At 69.8% G+C, this 23,990-nt stretch overlaps 1 protein-coding gene across 7 annotated transcripts; it reads right to left on the bottom strand.

Moving 5' to 3' along the window:
* Positions 1-1,460: 1,460 nt before the first annotated feature.
* Positions 1,461-23,990, bottom strand: JAG2 (jagged canonical Notch ligand 2). 7 transcript variants are annotated; one of them, XM_044229862.1, is made up of 26 exons: positions 23,925-23,990; positions 23,368-23,724; positions 16,138-16,195; positions 14,420-14,671; positions 14,034-14,094; positions 10,473-10,603; positions 10,273-10,392; positions 9,973-10,086; positions 9,705-9,818; positions 9,457-9,570; positions 9,333-9,379; positions 9,018-9,188; positions 8,093-8,243; positions 7,779-7,922; positions 7,576-7,689; positions 7,246-7,359; positions 7,056-7,169; positions 6,765-6,881; positions 6,459-6,486; positions 6,288-6,373; positions 5,814-5,927; positions 5,595-5,710; positions 4,977-5,225; positions 4,390-4,521; positions 3,168-3,324; positions 1,461-2,912 (listed from the first exon to the last, which is right to left on the bottom strand). In XM_044229862.1, exons 1-26 carry the CDS (start codon positions 23,988-23,990, stop codon positions 2,428-2,430), a joined length of 3,726 nt encoding a protein of 1,241 aa, XP_044085797.1. In that variant the 3' UTR covers positions 1,461-2,427. The 7 variants fall into 7 exon arrangements, with proteins under 7 accessions (XP_044085797.1, XP_044085798.1, XP_044085799.1 ...); XM_044229863.1 differs by lacking the exon at positions 9,457-9,570; XM_044229864.1 differs by lacking the exons at positions 23,368-23,724; positions 23,925-23,990 and adding an exon at positions 21,631-22,988 and having other exon boundaries at positions 14,420-14,721.

Here is a 23,990-nt window from a genome sequence, read left to right as displayed (position 1 = left end):
AGGGGTTGAGGCGGGGGGTAGGTCCCGGCCCAGGGTCCAGTCTTGGCACAAGTGCCCATGGTCCTGCGCTGACAGCAGGGAGGGCAGGGACGGGTCCAGCGGCCACAGCCCAACTATCTCCCGGCACAGCACGGCTAGCGCCCCGTGGAGACCGCGGGCACAGTGCAGGCGGGGGGGCTGGCGGCAGGCTCTGCCCGCAGCAAAGCACGGCCCACTGGGGACGTGGAAGGTGCCGCTCAGCGGGCGGGTGGCGGGCTGTAGATGCGCCCCAGCTCCCTCCAGGAGCCGTCTGGGGCCACGGGGTGGTGCTGGGACCCAGCGCCTGGGTGGAAGGTGGTCCACTCGTGGCCGGCACCCACGGCGACGTCGGCTGCTTCCCTTCAGCACTCTGCCCGCAGGCCCAGGCCGAGCTTTGCTCCTTTCTCGACCCCGGGAGCACGTGTGGCTCCTGCCTGGGCCGACCCCTGACTACACCCGACGCGCCGGGCGGCTCCTTCTGATGGCTCTGATCGCCGCGCCGGGCGCCCAGGCGTGGTCTGCTCCGCGGGCTTCCTGACCTTGAAATGTGACTTCCGATGCATTTAGAGACCTAGAACAAAAGCACTCGCGGTGACGTCGACCAGGCACCGAGGGGCCGGAGTTCCATGTCTGCCGGGGCCGGGCCAAAACCAGGCCTCCTCCGAGGCAGACGTTCAGCCGTGCGGGACGAGACCCTGGAGGTAAGCGGGACGAGGGCTTGCCACTGCCCGGTCCCCATCCGCACAGCAGGTTCTCCTGCAGGCCTCGCACACGGCACGGGAGCGGACGGGCCGACTGGGTCTTCGAGAGACCGCTCCTCACGTGGCCCCCGGGGAACCGGGGACCGGACGGCTGTGGACCCGTCCCCGTGCAGCAGGAAACACGCGGCCCCTCACAGTCCACTCCCGGGCCGTCCGCAGTCATAGCCCCCCGCTGCGGCCCAACACCGGGTCTTGGCTCTGCCCCTCGGCTTGTGCCCACCCGCTCCCGCGAGGGAGAGCAGACCGCGCGAGCTCCGTGCACGGTGGCACCTGGTGCGCCTCCCACGGCCGCCGCCACGCCGCTGGCCAGCCACGGCGACGCAGACCGACGGCGGCCGCCAGCCTCGTGTTTTCACTCTCTCAGGGCTGGACTTGGGAATTCCTAAAACTTTAAGAGCTTTTAATGGATAAGCAACTTTAAATGGTTTTATAAAGTTTTTTTTCTTAGCAGTTTTAGTGGGGACTGCGAGCACCTCCTTTCCTCCGCTTCCCGGAAAGCTGCCCCCAAGCCCCAGTGAACCACACAGGACAACGACACGTTCACGGCTCAGCTGCCCGGGGGAAGCGCCGCCCTGCCTGTGGCCACCACCGCCTGCGGCCCAACACGCGAGCCGGCTCTCCACCCTGCCCACGTGCAGAAAACAAGGAGCAGCACCAAAGAGAACAAGGAAGGCCAAAACATTTAAGTTATTAAATCAAATATACAGAGTGATTCATTTAATATGTACATATTTACAAAAACGCAGTTTCGCGAGGAGGGGGCCGGGGCCGACGGGTGGGCAGCGGCCGGAGCCCACGGACGCTGGCAGCCGCGAGGGGAGGGTCTGTGTGAAGGCACTTGTCGCGAGCTCCGATGCTGCCCCCGTGCCGGGGAGAGCAGAGCAGCCGGGAAGGGCACTTCCGGAAACACAGTTGAAAGATCTCTACGGCCCCCGGCGGAGGCGGGCCAGGACGGCGCCGAAGGGGCTGCCAGCAAGCCGGCCGGGGTCTGCCGTGGGCCCCTGCGAGGACCTCAAGCCCCACTGGCCACCGCAGGTGCCGCCGACAGCCACTGGCCGTGCCATACAGCACCGGTCCCACCGGGAGCCTCGGGCCACACCGACGACCACAGGCCACACTGACCGCCACGGGCCACACCGACGCCCCCGGCCACACCAGCAGCCTTGGGTTGTCCCACCAAACGCCACGGACCACACTGACCGCCACCGGTCCCACCGGCGCCCCCGGCCACACCAACGACCACGGGCCACTCCGTCAGCCACGGGCCACGCCCACAGCCAAGGGTCCCACTGGCTCTTTGGCCTGGAGCCACTGAGAACACCCATGAGGAATAATAAGGAAGATTCTGTAAACAGTGCACCACCGCTGGTGACCGACAACCCGGTGGGGACAGACACCCTTGCGCTCTCCTGCCACTCAGCGCGGGCGACACACAGAAACGTTACAAAAATAGCAAGTATCCGAGAATACTCCGTTGTTCTCCGCCGGACAGTCACCGAATAATTTATACAAGGGTAAAGAAACGTAGAAAATAAACATTTGTTTTTGGTTTTTGGTGTTTTTTTACACAAAATAAAGGAACTATGCACACGGCCTCGGCCTCCTGCGGCTGCGGGTGGCCCTGGGCCCCGCCCCGCTGCGGGCTGCCCTACTCCGTGCCGGCGCAGCGCGAGTCACTGGCGGCCCTGACCGCACGGTTGTCCACTTTGGGGCCTGAGGCCCAGGAGGCCGGCCGCGCAGGAGAGCAGCTGGGGTCTTTGGTGAATTTGTGCGAGAGGAACTTCTCGGCCTCCGGGCAGCCTCCCTCGCCGCGGCCGGGCTCCTCGTCCTCCTCCCCGCCGTCCCCACGGCCCGCGGGCCCGGGCAGCGCCTCGCCCGCCCTACGCGGCGGGGGCGTGACGTTCTTGCAGGGGTAAAGCACGTCTTTGTGGCCCCCACACAGGCCGCCGTCCCGCCGCTCGATGGGGTTGCGGATAGGGTTGAGGGGGGCCCACTGGTTGTTGGCGCTGTCCTCGCGCGGCAGCCAGCTCCTCTCCCGCTCTTTCCTGCGCTTGCGGGTCCACCACACGCAGACGGCCACACACGCCAGACACAGCACGCTGAACACGCCGCACAGCACCGGCACCAGCGGGCCTGGGGGGCACGAACAGGTGGGCCGGGTGCGGGGACCGGCACACGCCCAGGCCTGGCAGGCCCGTCCTTTGGCTCCTGCCTGAGGGGCAGGGACCCAGGGGAGGGCCCGGGACAGCAGCCACCGGGAGGGGGCGGGGCCCAGGAACTGGCAGCAAACTCCCCCCCCGCCCACCGCCACCTGCGCTCAGCCTGGCCCCGTCCCTCCGAGCCACGTGTGTGGAACGAGCCCCACTAGGCCCAGGCCCCCTCGCTCACCCACGGAAGAGCCGCCCACGACGACCGTCTCCACTTTGACCTCGGTGACCGCCAAGAACAGCGAGCTGTTGCCCCGCTGGGTGATGGCCGTCACGATGGCGTGCGCGGCGCTCTGGACCAGGCTGCTGTCCGGCAGGTCCCTCGCAGGGCTGAAGGACTGCGGGGAGGACACCACAGAGAGGCCGCGCTGGCCACAGGCACCAGCACGGCCTGCCCGCCCCGTGCCCAGACCGGGGAACACCAAGGCTGGCGGCCAGCTGCCAAGAGGAGTGCAGGCGGCTGGGGGCCCCGGGGCTTCATGTGGGGGCACCGGCCAGAGGACAGGCCTGCAGCAGGCACGGCCCCGACCCCGTGGCTCCGAGGTGGCGGGTGCGGCTTCGCCTACCCTTCCTCCGGAACCCCTGCATCGGGGACAAGCACAGCGATCCTTCCCCGGCAGGCAACCAGCCCCACTGGCCGCACCCAAGGGCTCCAGGGTTCTGTCCACACATCCCTGGCCACAGTACCTGCCTCTGCCTCCGTGGCCCAACAAGCCAGTGGCGGCAAGCGGCCGGCTCCCTGAGGAGCCGTCCTGCCTTTTGTCCCCTCCCTCCCCTGCCACGCCCTACTACTGTCCACCCTGGACCCCGGACCCTGGTCTTCCCTCTCCGCGCTGCCCCTGAGCCTCAACCACAGACCCTGGGGGGCCTCCCACAGCTCAGAGACCCCTGCTCAGAGCCCTGGCCTCCACGGCCTCAGACCGTGGACGGGATGGGAGCCAAGTCCCGTGTCACAGCTGCCACGACTCTGTCGACACTGCCTCCGAAATCCCCGGCCTGCGAGCCGGCCCTGGGTGACTCCTGGCACCTGTTCCTGCCGCTGAGCCTGGCCTCCGAGGACCCCGCCTCCCGGTACCTTCCCTCCACGCCCCTCACCTGCAGATCAGCTTTCCCTGCTCTCCGCCTGCTGCCCTGGACCTGTCTTTCATTACGGCAGACGGGACAAGTGACCTGACCCAGCCTGGCCCCACCAGCCCGCAGTGAGGGCACAGAGTGTCCTGGACCCCCAAGACACAGGCACACGGGAACAAAGTCCTGGGTCCATGGGTCACCCTTTGCCTCCAGCCACCTGGGGACAAGCCTGGCCTGGGCCTCTGTCCCCAGCACCTCCCAAGAAGAGAGGCAGAACGGACTCTGGGAAAGGGGCGCGGGCAGAAGGGACGAGCCGGTCGCCTCGTGCTCACCACAGCCACCTCCACCGTGCTGGCCCCTGAGGACGGCCGGTCACAGAGCAGCACCAGCAGGCGATCCCGGGCCACCGCCCTTGTGGCTGGCAGGGCGCGGATCCCAGAGCAGATGGCGCCCACGGTGGTGCCCTGGGTGGGGACAAGCAGCACGTGAGTGGGGTCCTGGGGGCACGGACCCGAGGCAGCCCATCCTGCCACTGGCCCCACAGGCACACGGCAGGCCACACCTTCGGGCCCATGAGGAGCAGGCCAGGGATCGGGGTGCAGGAGGGAGCTGACTTCCCAGCCCACCCAGCAAGCAGACCGCCAGCCCAAGTCAGGGTGGCTGAGGCCTGGTGGTGCCCCCACGGCCCCGTCCTCCTTCCCTGCCAGAAGGGGAGCTACCTGCAGGCCCGAGGCGGGACGGGGCCTCACCTGGTCCTCAGCCCTCCTCCCCTGACCCCGAGTGCACACGGGGCCCAACCCTCCCTCCTCTGGACCCCACAGGGCCCGACTCCCTGCGCGGCCCCTCGGGCCCTCTGAGAAAGGCTGGCGGCGCTGGGGGGCTGCAGCCGGTCAGTGTGCCCCCCTCCGGGACCACTCGCCTGGGGCACTTGGTCGCGGTTGAAGTGCAGCGTGAGGCGGGCACAGTTGTTGTCCAGGTGGCTGGAGTGCGGCAGGCACAGGGTGCCGGGCAGCAGGGGCTCCTCGGTGCCACACTCCCCCCAGGCTGCACACGGCGGCTGCAGGCACTGGCCTGGGGCCTTCTCTTGGCACCGCTGCCCCGGCGGGCACTGGGCACTCAAGGTGTCGGGCCGGCCGGCCAGCAGGCAAGGCCTGCGCCCACACCACACCTGGGTCAGGCACGCACACAGGATGGACGCAGGCGCACGCAGACGAAGACCCCCAGACACACACGGACACCGTGCAGGAGAGAAAGACACGGCTGCGATCAGCAAGTCCCAGGGTGCCCTGCCCCTCCACAGCCTCCCAGGACGGACTCAGAATAAGGACGGGCCTCCCCTGGAGCAGGGGGGTGCCCCAAGAAGGAGGAGGCCAGTCAGGGCCCCCAGCTCTGTCTCCCCAGCTGCATGAGAGGAAGGGCCTGCCCCAGAGCATTCCTCCTGGCAGGCCCAGCGGAGGGGGTGGACGCGGCTCCCCGCAGCCCCGCAGCGGCAGCCCTCGGGGCTCCCCGGCCAGGGGAGGCCCAGGCGGACCCGCACCTTGCTGCAGTCCCGGTGGCCGTCCACACAGCGGCAGCCATTACAGTCCTCCATCCAGGAGCTCCCGTGCGCGAAGGGCACCCCCTGCGACCAGCAGGGCCTCCCAGATCCAATCACTGTGGGGAGAAGGAAGTGGGGGCGTCTGCAGCAGGGACCAGAGGCCAGGTCCTCCCCGCGCCCCTGGCAGCATGGCCCCCTGGGGCCGGTGCCCCCCCCTACCATCCTGGCACCGTGGGCCGGCCCTGCCCGGCGGGCAGCTGCAGTGATAGCCGTCGATCTCGTCCACGCACGTGGCCCCGTAGGCGCAAGGCGAGGACTGGCACTCGTCAATGTCTGTGGAGGAAGCGGCCGGCTCAGGAGGCCGTGAGGGGGGCCAGTGCCCTCACGTGGGGCCCAGAAGGACGCTCGGGCCAGCACAGGAGGCCGTGCAAAGTGGCGGAGACCCTGCCAGCCCCAGTCTTGACCAGGGTGCCCCTCGGGGGCTCTGCCAGTGATCAAGGGCGTTGATGAGTGCCTGTCCCCTCCTCCTCCACATGCCTCTGGCACGGGGCGTGCCAGGAACCCCTGGGGACCGCTGCTGTCACCGGCCACCCCAGCGGAGCAGAGCGAGGTCCTGGCGAGGCCCAGACACACAGGTGGGCTGGGCCCGGCGGCACACCCCTCCCACCCCAGGACTCCCCCGGGGCGCCTCACTGATGCGGCAGTCGGGACCCGCGAAGCCGGGGGCACACTCGCAGCGAAACCAGTTGATGCCGTCGATGCAGACGCCGCCGTTGTAGCTGCGGGGCAGAGAGCAGGTCTCAGGGAGGCCCCCCCGCAGGCCGAGCTTCCCGGGGTCAGCCGGCCTCCGGGGCTGCCACTCACCAAGGCAGGGGGTTGCAGTCGTTCGTGTCTGTGCACAAGGAGAGAGAGGAAGGTCAGCGACACCTCCAGCAGCCCCGCACCCCAGGGCCAGGCCTGGACACACTGCCTGTGCCGGCCCACTGACGCCGGGCAGGGAGGCTGAGGGCAGTGGGGCCCGGGACAGCTAGCTCCAGGAGGACGTGTCACTTGGGCAGACAGGGGCGAGGAGCAGGTCTAGGGGCCGGGTCATGAGGCCCGGGCTCCCACCCCCAGGCTATGGTCCACCCCCCAGGGCCTCCCTCTGCAGCCCCCAACCCACGAGCTCACTGTGCGTGCAGGTGCGGCCCTCCCAGCCGTCCCGGCAGATGCAGGAGAACGAGTCCCCGGTGCCCACGCACGTGCCCCCGTTCACGCAGGGATTGGGCAGGCAGCTGCTGTTCTGGGCTGTGAAGGGGAGAGAGGAGAAGAGGGCCTTATTGTCTGCCCCTGCCGTGGAGCCTCTGTTGCAGATCCGGAGGTGCCAGGGCAGAGGGGACCAGGGGCAGGAGGCCGGTGGGTGGTCGTGGGGGGCGCGGCTGGGGGACTGCCTGACCCCGCCTCCCCCGCCTATTCACCCACCGATGCTGCACGTGCTGCCCTTCCAGCCCGGGGGGCAGGCGCAGCGGAAGGTGTCCCCGCTGTCATAGCACGTGCCGCCGTTGCTGCAGGTGTAGGCATCGCACTGGAACTCGCCTGTGGGCACACGGCTGCTCAGTGCGCATGCCTGCGGGGCGGCGCCCCAGTGCGCCAGGGGCCCGGGGGCACTCACGCGAGTGGCAGGTCTTGCCCTTCCAGCCGTCGTCGCACGCGCAGTAGAAGTCGTTGACCAGGTCGTAGCAGCGGCCGCGGCTGTGGCAGGGATCGGGAAGGCAGTCGTTGGGATCTGGGGGCGAGGACGCCGGTCAGCGGGGGTCGCCGGCGCTCAGGGGGGGTTGGGGGGTGGGGGTGGGGGCAGGGGAGAGCAAGAGAGGCGGGACCAGAGACACCTGCAGGGCGCCACCCCCCCCCCGCCCCCCGTCCAGGTTCCTTTCGGGCACCAACTACCCAGAGCCGGGACCCACTGGGCACGGGACCCACCGGGCGGCGCGGGCCCACTCACTGGTGTCGCAGAGCTCGCCCTCCCAGCCGCTGGGGCAGAAGCAGCGGAAGGCGTCCACCTCGTCGATGCACGTGCCCCCGTTGCGGCACGGCTGCCCCAGGCAGTCGTCGATGTCTGCGGGGCGGGGCGGGGCGGGGTGAGCAGGGGGTCCCGGGCCTGCCCCACCCCGCCCCGCCCCGCCCCGCCCGCCCCGGGCCACTCACTCTCATGGCAGTAGGCGCCCGTGAAGCCGCTGTCGCAGGCGCAGGAGAAGTTGCCCCCGGGCAGGCTCACGCAGCGCCCGTGCGGGCCGCACACGCCGGGGGCGGCCGCCCCGGGCCCCGCCTCCAGCCCGCAGCCGTCAATCACTGCGCACACGGGGCGCGGTCAGGGCGCCCAGGTCGCCCCGCACCGGCCCCGACCCCACCCCAACGGCAGGGGTCTGGCCGCGGGCGCGACCCCGCCCTCGGACCCCAGCCCCGGCTGCGGGCCCCGCCCACCTCCCTCGGGCCCCGCCCACCCCGCAGGCCCCGCCCACCTCTGCAGGCCCCGCCCGGGCACGGCTCCCGGGGCACCGAGCAGTTCTTGCCGCCCATGTCGTCGGGGCACGCGCAGTAGTAGTCGCCCTCCAGGCTGTAGCAGCGGGCCCCGTTCTGGCAGGGGCTGGGCTCGCACAAGTCCGCGTCTACCTGTGGGGCGGGAGCATCCGTGAGGGCCCAGGCCCCCGCCGCGCCGGCCGTCCCTGCCAGGGCTCCCGGAGGCACACCCAGGCCTCTGCCGCCAGAGCCTGCAGGACCGCCCCCCGGAGACTGTCCAGGCCCATCAGCTGGACGGAAACACCTGCAGGTCACCAGGCCCCTCCCACCACCCTCTGCTCCGCGCGGCCCCGCTTCCTCTGGCTCACCAGGCAGCATCCGGCCTTCGCCCCTGCTGCGGGCAGGAAAGCCGGCTCCTCACCCCCTCCCCAACCAGCACAGCCGCCCTGGGCCCAGCATGCGGGGCTTTCCCAAAAGGGTCACCACCGGCTCCACAGCTGGGGGAGGAACTTCTACCAAGGGCCCCAGGAAGCCTGTTGGTCAGGAGCCCTGCCCCTGGTGTCCTGTACCCCCAAAGGCCAGGGCAGGTCAGAGAAAGGTGGGGCTGTGAGGCGCTAAGGAGGAGGGACACACACACCCTCAGGCACCCTGTCCCCACCCAGGGCCCCTCTTTGACACTGCTCCGGTGCTCTACTGCATCAAGACTGTTCCGGCCAACTGGCCAGCCAGCCCACCCCCGCAGGAGGCACTTGTCGTGACAAGAGTGACCTTGTGGTCCTTCCGCAGCTCTGGGGCCAGGTCTCCGTCCAGAACTGAGCCCAGGATGCCCTGTATGGCCAACCCCACCTGTACGCTGTCCCGCTCACGGGGGTGGCCTGGGGATGATGGTGTGCCCTGCAGCTCCTGGGGCTGCGGCCTGGGCCTCACCTCACACAGTGGCCCGGAGGTGCCCTTGGGGCAGTGGCAGCGGAAGCCGTCCACTAGGTCCTCGCAGAGGCCTCCGTGGCAGGGGTCGCTGGCACATGCGTTGAGCCGCACCTCGCAGTGCCGGCCGGCGAAGCCCCGCGGGCACACACACTGGTAGCCGGTGGTCAGGTCCTGGCGCAGGGGGAGGGAAGGCAGGGGACGGGGAAGGGGCGGGGAGCAGGGGGGTGAGCTTCCAGAGGCCACCCCTCCCACCCCAGGGGCAGCAGCGCCCCATGGCCCTCCCCGACACGGGCAGGGCGGGGGACCGCGTCTTACCTTGCAGGTGCCACCATGCTGACACTGCCCACGACAGTCATTGATGTCTGGGGACAAGGGGCGGGGTCACAAAGGGGTCCTTGCGCCGCCAGCCCCACCCCCACCACCGCCCTCCCATACTGACGGATGTGGCAGTTGACGCCCTTCCAGCCCGGAATGCAATCACAGTAATAGCCACCAATCAGGTTTTTGCAAGAAAAAGCATTAAGGCACGGCTTCCCTTCACATTCATTGGCGTCTGCGGAGGAGAAGGGGGGCGATGGGGCTCAGCGCCCCCTGCTTGCACACCCGATAGCCCCGCAGCCCCAGCAGCAGCCGCCGCACACCCGCAGCACACAGGCCATGCACGCGCCAGTCCCGCGGGACCCTTACCCAGCTGGCAGGTGGCCCCCACCCACTGCTCGGGGCAGACGCACTCGAAGCCGTCCACCTGGTCCACGCAGGTGCCTCCCGCCGCACAGGGGTTGGAGGCACACTCGTCGATGTCTGTGCAGGGACAGGGAGGGGTGTGGGGCTGGGCTGCGGGGAAGGCGGCCGTGGGCCTGGCCCTCCGCCCCGGGCTATCAGGCGTCAACCACGCCGCCCCCTCCCGGCTCCCAGAGGCCAGTCCGGAGCCCCCATCGTGCGCGCAGGCACTCACCGAGCGCACAGGTGGGCCCGCTCCAGCCTGACGGGCAGCGGCACTCGAACCCGGAGGGCGCCTCGTGACAGGAGCCCCCGTTAGCGCACGGGTTGGAGACGCAGGCGTGCTCAGCTGCACGGGGACCAGAGGTGGGGCTGGGGTTGGGCATGTGGCAGCCCCGGCTCCCCGCCTTCCCCGAGGCCCCAGGGTGGGGGTCAGGGAGGGCCTCCCACTCCGAGAGGCCAGAGGCACGGGTTCCCCCCCACCGCCAGGCCGGCCAGCCGCCAGCCCAATGCCAGCCGCGGGCGACCAACGTACCCCGCTCGCAGTTCTTGCCCGAGTAGCCGTCGGGGCAGGCGCAGCGGTACTGGTCGGGCTCGGCGTTGATGCACGTGCCCCCGTTGACACAAGGGTGGTGGCTGCCACAGTAGTTGAGGTCTGGGGGCAAGGCAGGGTCCTCAGAGGCCCGCCCGCCCGCCTTCCCCACGGGCGTCCCGCTCCGGCCCGGCCGCCGCTACCTTTGTCACAGAGCAGGCCGCCCCAGTTGGTGTCGCAGGTGCACTGCCAGGGGTCCACGCAGCTGCCGTGCACACAGCCGGGGTACGGGACACACTCGTCACAGAACCGCCCCTGCCAGCCGTAGCTGCACCTGCGGGAGGCCGGGAGCGTGAGGCCGGCGGGGGAGGCTCCAGGCTGGCTCCGGACGCAGGCGCGGTGTCACGAGCCGGCCCAGGGCTGGCGGCCGCAGCCTTTGAAGCGGAGCCGGCCGCGGGCCAGGCAGGGATGACGGCACCCTCACGGGCACTTCCCGGCCGCTGGCCTCGGGTGGCCGGCCGCAGCTGCCCAGCCACTCCTCCCTGAGCTATTTTGGGCCTCACCCTGGAGCAGGGCCCCAAGAGCGAGCACCGAGAAAGGCAGGCCCTGCCGGGACCCCAGGAACAGGCGTGCCAGGTGCCACTGGCCGGGTCGCGCCCGGAGCCAGGCAGGCCGGTGGGACGTCAGGAGAGGACTCTGGGCTCGGCCCCGGCTCTGAGACCTCGGGCACCGTGTGTGACCTCACCTGGAACTCAAGGACAGGAACTGTCTCCCCATGGAGCCCCATCAGGGCCCGCCTCACAGATGGGGACACGGAGGCCCCTAGCACGTGCCCCACATGGGGCCGCTCCTGACCCAGGAAGAGTCACCTGTCCCTGCCAAATGGCCTAGAGAGGCTTCTTGGCTCCAAAGCCACGACCCCAAGGCCTGGCCCTGCCTCCAGCGATGGGCCAGGACTCTCTCTGGGAAGCCCTTCAAGAGGAGAGACCGGCGGCTGGGGCACAAACGCAGGCCCCACTCCCAGTGCGGCCGGCCTTCCAGGGACCCAGAGCTCAGCCTGACTCGGGGGCACTGCTGTCCATCGTCCTGCAGCAGACTCCCTGGGGACCGGAGGCTGCACTCCAGGCCCTGGACAGGACCCCCCTGGGGACCCCCTTCCTAGAACCGGAAGGTGCTGAGGAAACCAACTCCTCTCTCGCAAAGTCCCTTCCGTGCCGCCACCTGCCGCGCGAGCTTCCTTCTGTAAGGAGGGAGCCAACAGCCCCTTCCTGGGCTGCCCGAGCCCCACGGCCAAGGGCTGCTGCCAGGCTCGGCGGCAGGCCACGGGGAAGCCCAGACTGGAACACGGGGCTCCAGTATCCTGCCCAGACGTGCCTGGAGGGCCTAAGGGCACAAGAGCTGCACATCCCCCAGGGAACCTGCCCTCCAGGTGCTGTGAGGAACCCACGGCTGGGTCACCCACCAGGACACCAAGCACAGCACCCAGACCCCTGCGGGCCCTGAGGATGTGCTCTCAGCCCTGGGTGGGGCAGCCCTCACCAGCCGCCGTCCCCCCCACCCCCCCCCCCACCGCCCCAGCTTCCCTGGCCTGTGGCTCCAGAAGCCCAGGGAGGAGGCGGCAGGAAGGCAGGCCCATCTCCGCAGCAGCATCCGGTGGGGGGTGTCCGGTCCTGAAACCTGAGCCCTGAGCCACCCGTGGCAGCTGGGCTGCCCCCACCGAGTGGGCGGGGCACACCTATGGCTCCTGGGGCCCTGAGCAGCAGGGGAAGGGGAGCCAGGAGAGCCGCCTCCCTCCCGCCCTGGCCGCTTAGGCCCAGCACGAGGGTGGTGCAGGCACCTGGGGCAGCAGGCCACAGTGTGCCGCCCGGGACCCAGCCCCGCAGTGCTCACTGCCCGGGGACCTGACCCCTGGCCCCAGCTGCCCAGCGTCCCCAGGCTCACACCTGTGACACAGATCCGAGAGCGAGGCTGTAAGGTACGGCTCCGCTCCAGGCAGCCGGCCAGTCTGGTACCTCCTGTGCCACCCAGGGTTGGCGCCTGGTGTGCCCCCCAAGACAGGAAGCAGCGCTGGGCCAGGCTCCCACCCACCAGGGGCCCCCTTACCCTGGCCGTGCTCCCCGCACCACCCAGAGGCCCACTCCACGTGTCTGAGGTACGTACGGAGGCCGAGTCGGGGGCCCCTCCCCACGTCCAACCTCTGCCCTCGCAGGGAAGCCTCTGCCTCCCTGCCCTGGGGCTGGCCGGGCGGCTCCTCGTGCCACCTCGGCCAGAGCCACCACAGGACGCGCAGAGGGGTCCCCACCCCTCCCTTCCTGTCTCCTGAGCTGGCCGGCTGCCAAACCTGCTCGAGCTGCCCCAGACAAGTTACTTGGGCTCACTGTCCTTGCCAGGGGACACTCAGGACAGCAACCTGCCCCCCAGGGTGAGGTTCTGGGGCCCACGAGCCCCCTGCTGGGGCAGCGCTTCCCTCGCACCCCCCCAGCTTGGCGACCGGTCGCAGCCCCTCCGAAGGACTTGCTAAGAGCCTCCACCGGGTCCCCCGGCCCCCAGGCCGTCCTTGTGCATCCCTGGAGCCCACCCTGGCTTCCACACTGCCTGGCACCTCCAGCTGCCCTGCTCCCCTGTCCCCAACATGGGCAACAAGCTCACTTGCAGCTCCCATTCGCCTACTGCCCCCACCCAGGCCCTGCTCGAGGTCTGCAGTGGTTCCCTGCCTAAAGAAGACCCCCAGACCTCTCCCTCTCCGGGTGCCCTGACCAGCTCCCCATCCATCTTCCTCATCTCCTGGATCCCTATGACCCCCTGCCTGTCCCGTGTCCTCTCCCGTGAGCCCACGACCCCCGGCCCGGCCCACGTGTTTTGGGTCACAGCATTCCTCTTCTCTGGCGGTGTCTCCCCGGACCAGAGAGATGTCAGTGACCTCCCCATACCAACTCCCTTCCTCTGCCTCAGGCAATCTGGCCTCAGTCATGGCAGCTCTGCTGTCCAGCGGTTCAGCAGCAGACCTGGGGTCCTTCCTGCCCCCAGCTCTCCTTCCCAGCCCTTCTTCAAGCCCACTCCAGGGAGCGCCTGGGGGCCTCAGTGGGTTAAGCCGCTGCCTTCGACTCAGGTCATGATCTCGGCGTCCTGGGATCGAGTCCCGCATCGGGCTCTCTGCTCAGCGGAGAGCCTGCTTCCTCCTCTCTCTCTGCCTGCCTCTCTGCTTGCTTGGTAATCTCTGTTTCTCAAATAAATAAAATCTTTTAAAAAACCCACTGCAGGATGCCTGTGGGGCCCACCCAGCTCCCCGTCTCCTGCTGGTCCTCACCCACCACCTCCCAGCCCTGCAGCAGCCTCCCCACTTGGCTCTTCCCACACAGCAGCTGCCCTGGTCCTTCTAGCCAGCCTCACCCCACCCCAGCCCCCCAGCGCCCCTCTTCTTCCCCATGTCCCACTCCCGCTCGGCCTCTCTCCGTGTCCACCCACGCCCTTGGTGCCTCCTGTGCTCTGGGCACCGGTCACTGGCCAGCTCCTGGCCCCAGAGTTAGGTGGGCTCGCCCTGGCCACCTCCCCGGCCCGTTGTCCCGCCATCCCGCAGAAGCCCCCCACGGCCCCATGGCCACCGCCCAGGTGTGACGACGGTTGTCGGCCCTGCGCTGACTACAAGTGACAGGAGAGCAAGGCCCAGGTCCCTGCCGTCCCACTCAGCCGTGAGGCCCAGGGCGCATGGGGGGTGGTGCAGGGGAGCCGGCTGGGGGACCCCCGAGGGCAGGAGGGTCACTCACCTGCACTCGCCGGGCACGGCACAGCCCCCGTGGAGCAGGTTGCATCCTTGCTTGCACACGGCTGGAACGGGGAGGAGCGCGTGAGGCCGCAGAGCCCCGGGGGAGGGTGTGCCGCCCCCCCACCCCTCACGCCCCCCCCGCACCCCTCACGCCCCCCCGCACCCCTCCCGGCCCCCCGCACCCTTCACGCCCCCCCGCACCCCTCACGCCCCCCCCGCACCCCTCACGCCCCCCCGCACCCCTCACGCCCCCCCGCACCCCTCACGCCCCCCCGCACCCCTCACGACCCCCCGCACCCTTCACGCCCCCCCGCACCCCTCCCGCCCCCCCCCCGCACCCCTCCCGGCCTCCCGCACCCCTCCCGCCCCCGCCCAGCCGCGGCTCACCCTCTCTGCACTCCTTGCCCATCCAGCCGTCCATGCAGGCCTTGTTCCCGTACCGGTCGCAGGTGTAGTGGCCGAAGAAGTCGTGGCGCGGCCGGCAGAACTTGTTGCAGGTGACGCTGTAGTAGTTCTCGTCACAGCGCACGCGGATGCGCAGCTCCAGGTGGGCCACGTGGCCGCGCAGGTGCAGGCTCTTCCAGCGGTCCTCGGGGTTGATCATGCCCGTGTGCGACACCCGCTCGATCAGCAGCTCCTCTTGGGGGGGCGGCAGAGTCAGCCGGGCCGAGGCCGCCTGCCCGGGGGAGCTGGGGGGCAGCAGGGACACTGGCCGGGCCGCCGGGGGCAGGGGGGGCCGGGGCCGCAGCTCCGCGAGGCTGCCCTCCCTCTCCCTGCGTCCGCAGGGTCGCCCCCAGCAGCGAGCGCGGCCCCGTCCGGGACGAGCCTCCACTCGCCCTGAGACGCGCCTACCGTGAGAGCTCGAGCAGAGGAACCCACTGGGCCCGAGGGGCCGAGCGGGCAGGTTGACCACCCTGGGCACAGCGGCTCATGAAGCCCTGCTCCACAGCCCCGGACCGGTCTGCGTTGTTCCCCGCTCCACGGCCCAGGGATGCCGGGTGCATTGGCCTCCACAGCTCTAAGCCGGCGACATCGCCTGCTCCGGCCTCTCCAGACATGGCCTCACACCCTCCCCCCTCCCCCAGAGCCCGTCTGGCCAAAGTGCCTGCCAGCCTGTCCCTGTACCCGCCTGGTGCCCTCCGAGCGCTGCCCCCGGCTCGGCCCCTCCAGGCCCCAGCATCCTCATCGGCCGGGCCCGGGGCTCAGCCTGCCTCGGCATCCTGGTGACACTGCCCTCGACCACAGAGCGGCCATCCCCACGGGGCCCCTGTCTGCTGCCAGCCCCGCCCCAACCAAGGTCTAGCCCAGGAGCAAGCCCTGTGCCTCCACGTGGACTCTGCTGTGGCTAGAGGCCCATTCCCCCCGAGGCCACCCCGGGGCCCAGCACCCCGCCACCTGCGGGATTCACAGCCGCGTCCACACCAGCCTCCATCCCACGCCTCCAGTGCACCCTGTGTGCAGCAGCCTGAACCCTCCGGCGTCCAGGGAAAAGCCAGCGTCCTCGCAGTGGCCCACACAGCTTCCACCACCTGACCTGGCCTCACAAACCTCAGCGCTCCCTCACCGCACAAGCCCATGCTGCTCCCACACACCGCTCACTGCCCTGCTCCTCCTGCTTTGTCCACGGACACAGCCCCTGGCCTGTCACCACAGGGCCCAAAGACTCCGTGCGCCGGCTGGCCAGCTAGCACGTGAGCCTCAGGGAGGGGTCCTCAAGCCCCATCCAAGACAAGCAAGCAGAGAAGGGGTCACAGAGGCAGAGCGAGCCTCTCGGGGGCGCTCAGGCCACCAGGTGCCTGATGTGGCCTCAGGAGAGCTCATCAGGAGAACAGCATGGACGAAACCAAGACAGAGGAGGACACGTGCACAGCTCTGCTGGTCACACACGGCAGAGCTCCCTAGCGGCCAGGGCAAAGAGGGACACAGCGCACTAGATCCTTGGGGGTGGGGCAACCTTCCTGGGACCGGGGCCCTTGTCCCCAGCAGGCAAAGGACCAGGAATCTGGCCACAGGCGTCTCTCTGGCTAATGGGGATCAGCCTCCCTGTGCCCTGAGGGGCCCACAGGCAGCAGCCCGCCCGGCCTCCCAGCCCCCAGCGAACTCACCATCTGGGGTGGTGTCGTTGTCCCAGTCCCAGGCCTCCACAATGAGGGTGAAGGAGCGCTGCACACACGGAACGGCAGTGAGCGGCCGGCCACAGCCCTGCCCCTCACCCTACTGCACCCAGCCTTGGCCACCGCACCCCCACCCGTGCCCCCAAGACTGCCCCTGGCTCAGGGAGGGTCCGCCTCTGCGCCCACCGCCACCTCACCCCTCTGCCCGGAGCAGCGGCCTCATGCCATATCCCAAGAGACCCCAAAATGACCCGGAGGAGGGAGGCTGTGCCTCCAGTTCACGAAGGCTCTGGGGACTTAAGCTACTGCCATCCCAGCAGCCCACACCCAGCCGGCTGGACCGGCTTGATCGGCACGGAGAAAAGGGAGAGGGACCCGGGCAGAGCGGCGGGCTGAGGCCTGGCACAACCCAAGTGAGCGGCCCCAGACCAGAGCACCCCCAGGCCCCTCGCTGGGGCCTGTCACACATGAGGTCCTGTTGCTAGCAGAGGCCCAAGAGGAACAACGGCCTGTCACGACCCCAGCTTCCCCCCACGAGGCCCTGGGGACGGAGGACGGAGGGCACAGCCCCCGAAGAGCCCCCGGACTAGAGCAGGTGCCCAGCGCAACACACACAGGCCACAGGCCCACCTCCTCCTAAGGACGGAAGGAGCAGAGCAGGGAGGGGCCCTGGCTGCACAGACAGACGGGGAAACTGAGGTCCAGGACCGCCCACGGCTGCCCCCCACACCCCCTCCTCCCAGGATGATGAGGCGGGTTCGTGCCACCCGGCAACCTCAGAACCCACCTCCACACAGAGTGACCCGGGGCCACAAGCTCCGGCAGGAGGGAGGCCCAGCTTGCCCGGCCAGGACCTTCCGGGGCTCCCCAACATAAGCCCCTCTGTACTTCCAGCCCAGCCGGGAACATGCTGGCCGCCCTCCAACCCTGATGCCCCGGTCTGGGGGCCCAAAGCACAGGGCCACCTCTGGGGTCCCAGGCTGGCTGGCCTCCCCCCAAAAGGAAGGACCGCACTGGCGAGGCCAGCCTCATCCCCGCCCTCGGCGCCCCTGTCTCCTGGGCCTGCAGTAGGGCCATGCCGGGAGAACACGATTCACAGCCAAGCACGAGGGCTACTCCCCTGACACGCGGACCCAGCCTTTGGGTCCCACCCTTGGTACACAGCTGCCGCAGACAGGCCGTGCCCTCCCTGGACCCCGGCCCCGCTCCCACAGCCTCCCTGGACCCCGGCCCCGCTCCCACGGCCTCGCTGGACACCGGGCTCACTCCTACAGCCAGCCACAGCCTCCCTGGACACCGGGCCCACCCCTACAGCCGGCCGCACCAACCACACCCACCACCTCCAGATGCCCAAGCACGGCCTACTTTAGGGACCTTCTCCTTGAGCCCTCCACAGCCCTGTGACTGTTGCTGCAGCAAGACAGCGCCAGGACACACTGGCCCACCCATAGGGCTGTGTGCCTTATGCACCCTCCTGACCCTGCCCTGAGCACAGCCCCCCAGACGCCCCAGGAAGATCCACAGGACCTCATGCCCACCCCGGAGCACAGACAGGAACCCTTCTAGAACACTCCCTGCCATGTCGGGCTATCTCCAGGCTCTCAGTCCCACTTCTTGAGTCTCCCATAAATGCACTTCCCATGGCCACTGCCTCGCCAGCTCCCTGCCGCCAGTGGGGCCTCCACACCCCTGCCCACGGGAGCCCCAACAATCCCCAGGGCTCTGTGTTTTCCCCAAGTTTCAGAACCCCCTCGGGGCTCCCCAAGACTCCCACCTTCCTTGAAGTCCCCCAACCCCTGCTGTGCCCGCATCTCAGCCTGCCCACCCTGCCCCAGGACCTTTGCACACACGGCTCCCTCCCTCTGCCAAGAATGCTACTCCCGGGCCAGCCTTCCCCTGGCCATTCCTAGTCCTGGTGACAGCTGGAGGGCCCGCCCAGCTCCTTCCCAGGCCCCACTCTGTCCATTCACTCGTGGAGCAAGCACCAGGCGTGGCTCTGTCACTAGCAGATGGGTCAGCGGGGACCTGGGGGGGGCGGGGCTGCTCTAAACAGGGGTGGGGCCAGGCCTTGGAGAGGAAGCGCTTGAGATGGAGAAAGCACTGGAACAGCATGGCAGGCCCACGGGGCTGGAGGAGCGGGGCCGAGGACAGAGGGTGCGGGGTCGGCCGGACGGCGCGTGCTCGCCAAGGCAGAGCTGAGCAGGGGCTGCTGGTGGGTCCGGGAGACCGAGACCGGCCCCTGTGCAGAGTGGGCCGCGAGGGCGGGCGCGGAGGACGCCAGCAAGACAAGCACCTGGGCTTGAGCAGGGCGACCAGGGAGCGCCTCGCCAGCCGCTCAGGTAGGGTTACCACCGCCTCTGTCCGCGCCCCGGGCTCCGGTTACCTATGCCCCCACCCGCCCACCCAAAAGGGCCCCAGCGCCCGCCAGCTGGGCTCCCCACACTCACACCGCAGGGAGTCATCCAGAGAGAACCTGAGCCGGCAGGTGTCCCTCTCCCGGCACTGGGCCTCCGCCCCTCCTGCAGGCCAGGCTCCAGACTCAGTTTCCCCAACCCAACAGCGAGCTCTCCTCCCCGTGCTTCCCGACTTGCGAGCCGCTGGCCAGGACAGGCTTTTGTCAACCCCAGGTTCCCAGAGGGCTGGAGAGGCAACGGGCTTGGGCTTGAGGCCTCCTGGGTGCCCTGAGGCTCCAGGGCCGGGGCAGGGCAATGAGAGCCCGGTGGGGACGGCTGAGGACGTCCCCAGCAAGCGCGCGGAGCAGGCCCGGTCCCCCGCCTCCCCCGGGCCGCCTGCCTGATGCAGAGGGGCCCCCCTGCCGAACTGGCCTGAGTCCCTGGACGCCCAGCCACGCCTCTTCCGGAAAGACCGTCCTGACTCACCTGCACCTCGAGGGCAGACCCCCCCAGCTCAGACCCCCCAGGCCAGGTCCGCACGCTTCGTCTGATCCTACCCAGGAACACGGGGCAGCAGCCCAAAGACACACAAGTGGTCCTGGGCAGACCTGGATGGAGCTACGCTGCACGCCCCAGGGCCCGGGGCCTGCCATGGCCAAGGAGACCCAGCACGGCCCCCGGGGCTACCGCCTGAGTCCATGGGCTCCAACCCGGTTTCCTCCCACGGCACCCCACGTCCGCAGCCCAGCCCCCCGCGGGGCAGAGCCGGTGCCGGGCGCCAGGAGCTCTAAGCACAGATACATTTCCTGAAACCTGAGCCTTGGAGAAGCCCAGGCCTCTGCCGCCATTGTCCCCAGGGAGAGGGGAGGGGGCCACCTCTCCCCAAGGCTCAGCAGGAGGAAGGCATCACAAATGCACCCCACACGGGAACCCAGACACCCACACTGCACACCGGAGAGCAGCCAGGGCCTTGCCGAGCGCTTCACCCTCAGACCAGGGTCTCCCCACGCCTTGTCTCATGGGCCGTGTAGAACCCCTGAAGCAAAGCCCACAGTCTGCTGGTACCACACAAACCTTCCTTCCCCGGGGTCTGCTCACCCGGGGGTCTGCGGATGGGGACCCCAGCTCAACCTGGAGATTAGAGATGCTTGTCACCCAGCCTGACTCCCCTGAGAACCCCTTCATTGGGCCAGACCGCCCCCCCGGCAACCCCATCTAGATGACCCCCAAACAGCTGAAGGAGACCTGAAAAGCCGCAGTCCGTCCTGTGACGCCCCCACACAGCCCCCCCAGTGCTGTCCCACTGCGGCCTGCGTCCCCAAACCACCCCCTCAAAGCTAAGGACCAAGCGTCCAGCCCGCAGGCCAGCGCTCCCCGGGCTGGACGGTCCTTCCAGCTCCGCCTGCTGCCCCCACGCCACAGCCACGAGCGAGACTCCTGACAGCAAGCAGGCGACAAGGTGCGGAGCGGCGCGTGGCCAGCCAGAACTCCCGGCCCCTCCCAGGGTGTGGGAAGGATACACATGGGGAGCCCCAGCGTGCTCCGGGGTGGTCTGGGGTGGGAGCTGGGGCGGGCGCCAGGCCCACCCCAGCCCTGTGCTCCTCAGGAGGGGCGGGGAGCACAGGCAGGACGGTGTCTCACCCCACCAAGGGCAGCTCAGGCGCCCCCGGCCACAGACCCCAGCCCGTCCCGTCTTGGGGGGCACTCGCAGCTGACAAGCTCCCGCGGCCTCCAGCCACAACAGAGTCAGGCCCCGTGCTCAGTACCCACCGGATCCTCCCGAACTGGCCCACGACCCCACACACAACCCGGCGCACACTGCAGCCCCTCAGGGACCCTGGCCTCCCATGGGACACTGGGGGGACAGGAGATGCCGCAGGCCGGGGAGTCAGCCTGCAGGCCCCCCCAAGCCCGAGCCTGCACCCTGTGGCGCCCTTCCCGTCCTGAAATCCCCTCATGGCCCTATTTCCCAGATGGGGAAGCGGGGCCCCAGAACCTGCTGTGTGGCCCGAGATCTCAGCGGGCGGCCCTGTCAGGGTCTGTCCACACACGCACAGCCCTCCCCTAGGACCCACTGTGCACACAACAATGGACACCTAGGGGTACCACGGCCGGTACCCAGGTACCACGGCCCGGCCCAAGGAGGAAAGGGTGCACCTCCCGCTGGCCCCTCCCTCAGGACGGGGCCCTGACTGCTACAGGACCCCTCCGTCAGCCCCTCCAAGTCCGGCACCCACAAGGCGCCTCCAGACCCTCCGCCCACTACCTACCACACCCAGAGAAAGCACGCACACAGACACACGCACAGAGGCGAGCACACACATGTGCACACACATGACCAGACGTGGTCTCCATCCCGTCAGCTATCAGCTAGGCACCTGGGCCAGTGACGGGGTCCCTGAATTCCTGGGGGGCCAGGAGGAGGCACGGGGCATCCGTGAGGCAGGTCAGGAGATGGCCAGCAGCTCTATGCTGACCTCCCCGCATCCCAAACCTGGGGCCCGCTCCTCTCCAGATACAGAGCCTGACCCCAGCCCGTACGACACACCGCAGACAGCCCAGCCCGTGCAACCCGCTCACGGCGCAGGAGGGTTAGGGACCGGCCAACGGCAACTCGAGGGGCGTGCGGGGGAGCAGAGCCCAGACTAGTTCCCTGGCCTCCTGCCTCCAGGGGCACCGGCGGGGCGCAAGAGGAGCCACTTCCCACACCTGCCCGCAGCGGCGCCCCTTCACCCTCCGGCCACTTTCGAGACCCTCCTCACACCACCTACTCCCAGAGTGCAAGCTGCTCCCTGGCCCGAGCCCACCCACCCCCATCCCCACCCCTCCCCCACCCTCCCCAAGGAAGCCCAAATACAGTTTCCAACGCGCCCCAGCTCACGGGACGGAGCTGGACTTGCAGCAAACCAAGGCCGCGTGGCCGCGGGGAGCGGAAATACCAGGGCGCTGGCATCACAGGCCAGCCAGGCACCCAGCAGCCAGGATGCGCTGCCGGTGGGCAGCAGAGAGACAGGAGCTGCCCCCCAAACAGGCAGCCGCCCCGCTGCCCTGGCCGCTGGAGCCCGAGCCCCCTCCTGGGGAAGCAGCTCACAGCAGGACAAGAAGGGGTCCCAAGGGCGGCTGCCCAGACTCCAGGGCTCCCAGGAAGGCGAGGGCCTGCCCTGTCCCGTTCCAAACCAGGCCAGCCCATGGGGCCAAGAGCCGTGAGGGGCATGCGTTGGCCCCGCCGCATTCCTCCCAGGCCTCCCTGCCCCCACCCCAGCCTGTGCCAGCTCAAGCAGAAAACTCATCCTCAGGTAGCGCTCCGGAGCGCGCTGGCTCGGGCCCAAGTGCGGATGACAGGCTGCGGGCTCTGCTCAGACCTGCCTGCCCCGCTGTGAGGACAAGGGGCTGAGCTTATCGCAACTGCCTGGGGCCCTCCCAGGCCTGCCTCTGCCTCCTCCATCAGGGACGCCTTTCCCACCCAAGGCCCGGAGGTCAAGGGAGACCCCAAAGGCCAGGCAGGCAGGCAGGGGCGGTGCCCTGTCTCAAGGGGACCTTGGCCATCCTCCTAGAGCTCAGAGCTCCGAAAGGCGCAAGGATGGGGTAGCATGCAAGGCCACCTGGTCTGAGCTTAGGAAAAAGCATCAGCACGAGACCCAGAGCCCAGGTCGGGGCAGGGGGGCCCAGCCCTCCACAGGGTCGGTCCTCCTGGCCCAACCTTGGCCAGCTCAACTCCCAGCCTCTCCTGGGCCCAGGGTACCAGGTGGACCCATTCCTGGTGCCCTTCACCAGCCGCTCCAGCCAGAAGGCCTCGGTTAGAAGGCTGGGCCGCCAATACCCCAGCACCCTAGTCCAGCCCCTCCCTGCTCACAGGTCCTCTCCCAAGCCCACCCTAGCTGTCTCTGGCCAATTCCTGCATGGGGGGGGGGGTACCTTTCCAGGTTGTCTGTCATTTCTGCCCCACCCAGGACTGCCGCTGGGACCTTGTATGTGGGGGAGGGGGCAGACTCTGCTTCAGAAAGCTGCCCAGCTCAGACATGGGGAGTGGGGGTGCTGGGCAGGCCCGCCTAGCTGCTTGGGCACATCCCCTGCCTGCCCCAGGGCAGTGCACAGGGCTGAGCCCCATGCCTTCCAGCAGACCCAAGCCCATGGTTCCTGCCTGCCTGGCATGCTCTAGCCCCCCTTCAAAAAAATGACAAACAAAACCAAAAGCGCACGAACAGATGATGCCACAGAAGATCACACCAGGGCCGTCTCCCTCCCGGGGTGCGGCGGGGGAGGAGGAGGGTCCCGGGCCAGCAGCAAGGGTTGAGCCAACGCTTCCACGTTGGGTCCTCGGGGGCCCAGGTCCCCGGGCGCCAGCCCGAGCTGCCCCCCACCTCCACCCTCGGGCATCCAGGAAACGGCAGGGCGGGCGAAGCCTGGCCACGGGCCCGGGGCGGCTCCGCCAGGGCCTGCCCCAGACCAGCCCCAGCACGCGCGGCGCACATGCCTCCGCGGCCTGCCCGGGCCCGGGGCGCCGCGCCGCGCCTCGCCTCGCCTCGCCCCCACCTCCGCCCCAAGACAGACACGCGCAACGAGACGCAGGCACACGCCGCAGGCCGCCGCGCACGCGGGCCGCGGCCACCAGCACCCCCCCCCCGCCCCGCCCCTGCCGCGACCCCCGCGCGCCCACGTGGCCGGGCGCGGACCGGGCCCCGCGGAGCACGCGCCCCAGGCCGGCCCCGCCGCTCGGCGCCCCCTGCCGGCCCCGCCCCGCCCGGGTGCGCGCGGTCGGCACGCAGGGCCCCGCCGCAGGTGCCGGAGGGGCGGCGGGCGCCGGGGGAGGGGAGGAGGGGGCACGTACCGGCCAGGCGAACTGGAAGGGGATGACGACGAGGCCGGGGTCCTGGTCGCCTCCGGCCCGGGCCCGCGCCCGCGCCCGCGCCCGGTCCCCCGCGGCGCCCGCCGGCGGCAGGTAGAAGGAGTTGCCGCCCAGCACGGGCGTGGCGCCGTGGCCGTAGCTGCAGGGCCCCGTGGGCGTCACCTTGGCCTGGTACTCCTTGAGGCACACGCGCACGTACGTGTCGCACTCGTCGTGGCCGCAGCCCCCCGCGCGCGCCGTCCGGCCGTCGCCGTCACAGCAGGCGCCGCTCAGCAGCTCCCCGTTCGCGTTCCGCAGCGCGCTCAGCTGCAGCTCGAAATAGCCCATGGGCCGCGCCGCCTAAAAATAAGGCAGAGCGAGAGCGCGTGGAGGCGCGGGCCGGGGTCGGGCCGCCGGGCGCGGGCGCGGGCGCGGGGGGGACCCGCCCGGAGGCCCCGCCGCGGCGCGCAGCCTCGAGGGCCGCGAGCGGCGGCGCCCGCGGCGGTGCTGCCCGGCCCCGAGGGGCGGCCCGGTGCGCCCCGTCCGCGCCCCCCGCTCACCTGCACGCAGAGCGCCAGCAGCAGCAGCAGCCTCCGGGGCGGGCGCCCCCGGCCCCGCGCCCGCAT

Source organism: Neovison vison, chromosome 13, assembly GCF_020171115.1.
Source record: "Neovison vison isolate M4711 chromosome 13, ASM_NN_V1, whole genome shotgun sequence".
Lineage (NCBI taxonomy): Eukaryota > Metazoa > Chordata > Mammalia > Carnivora > Mustelidae > Neogale > Neogale vison.
Note: the sequence above shows the minus strand (reverse complement) of the source record. Positions and strands in the feature narration are given on the sequence as shown.

Bases quoted from the DNA above. Each gene is read 5' to 3' on its own strand.
- JAG2 (XM_044229862.1), bottom strand. From the start codon at position 23,990: ATGCGGGCGCGGGGCCGGGGGCGCCCGCCCCGGAGGCTGCTGCTGCTG. The intron at 23,725-23,924 runs GTGAGCGGGGGG...CCTTATTTTTAG, and splicing joins TGCTGGCGCTCTGCGTGCAG to GCGGCGCGGCCCATGGGCTA. The intron at 5,711-5,813 runs GTAGGGGGGGGC...TTCTCCCCACAG, and splicing joins CGGCCCACGGTGCCAGGATG to TGATTGGATCTGGGAGGCCC.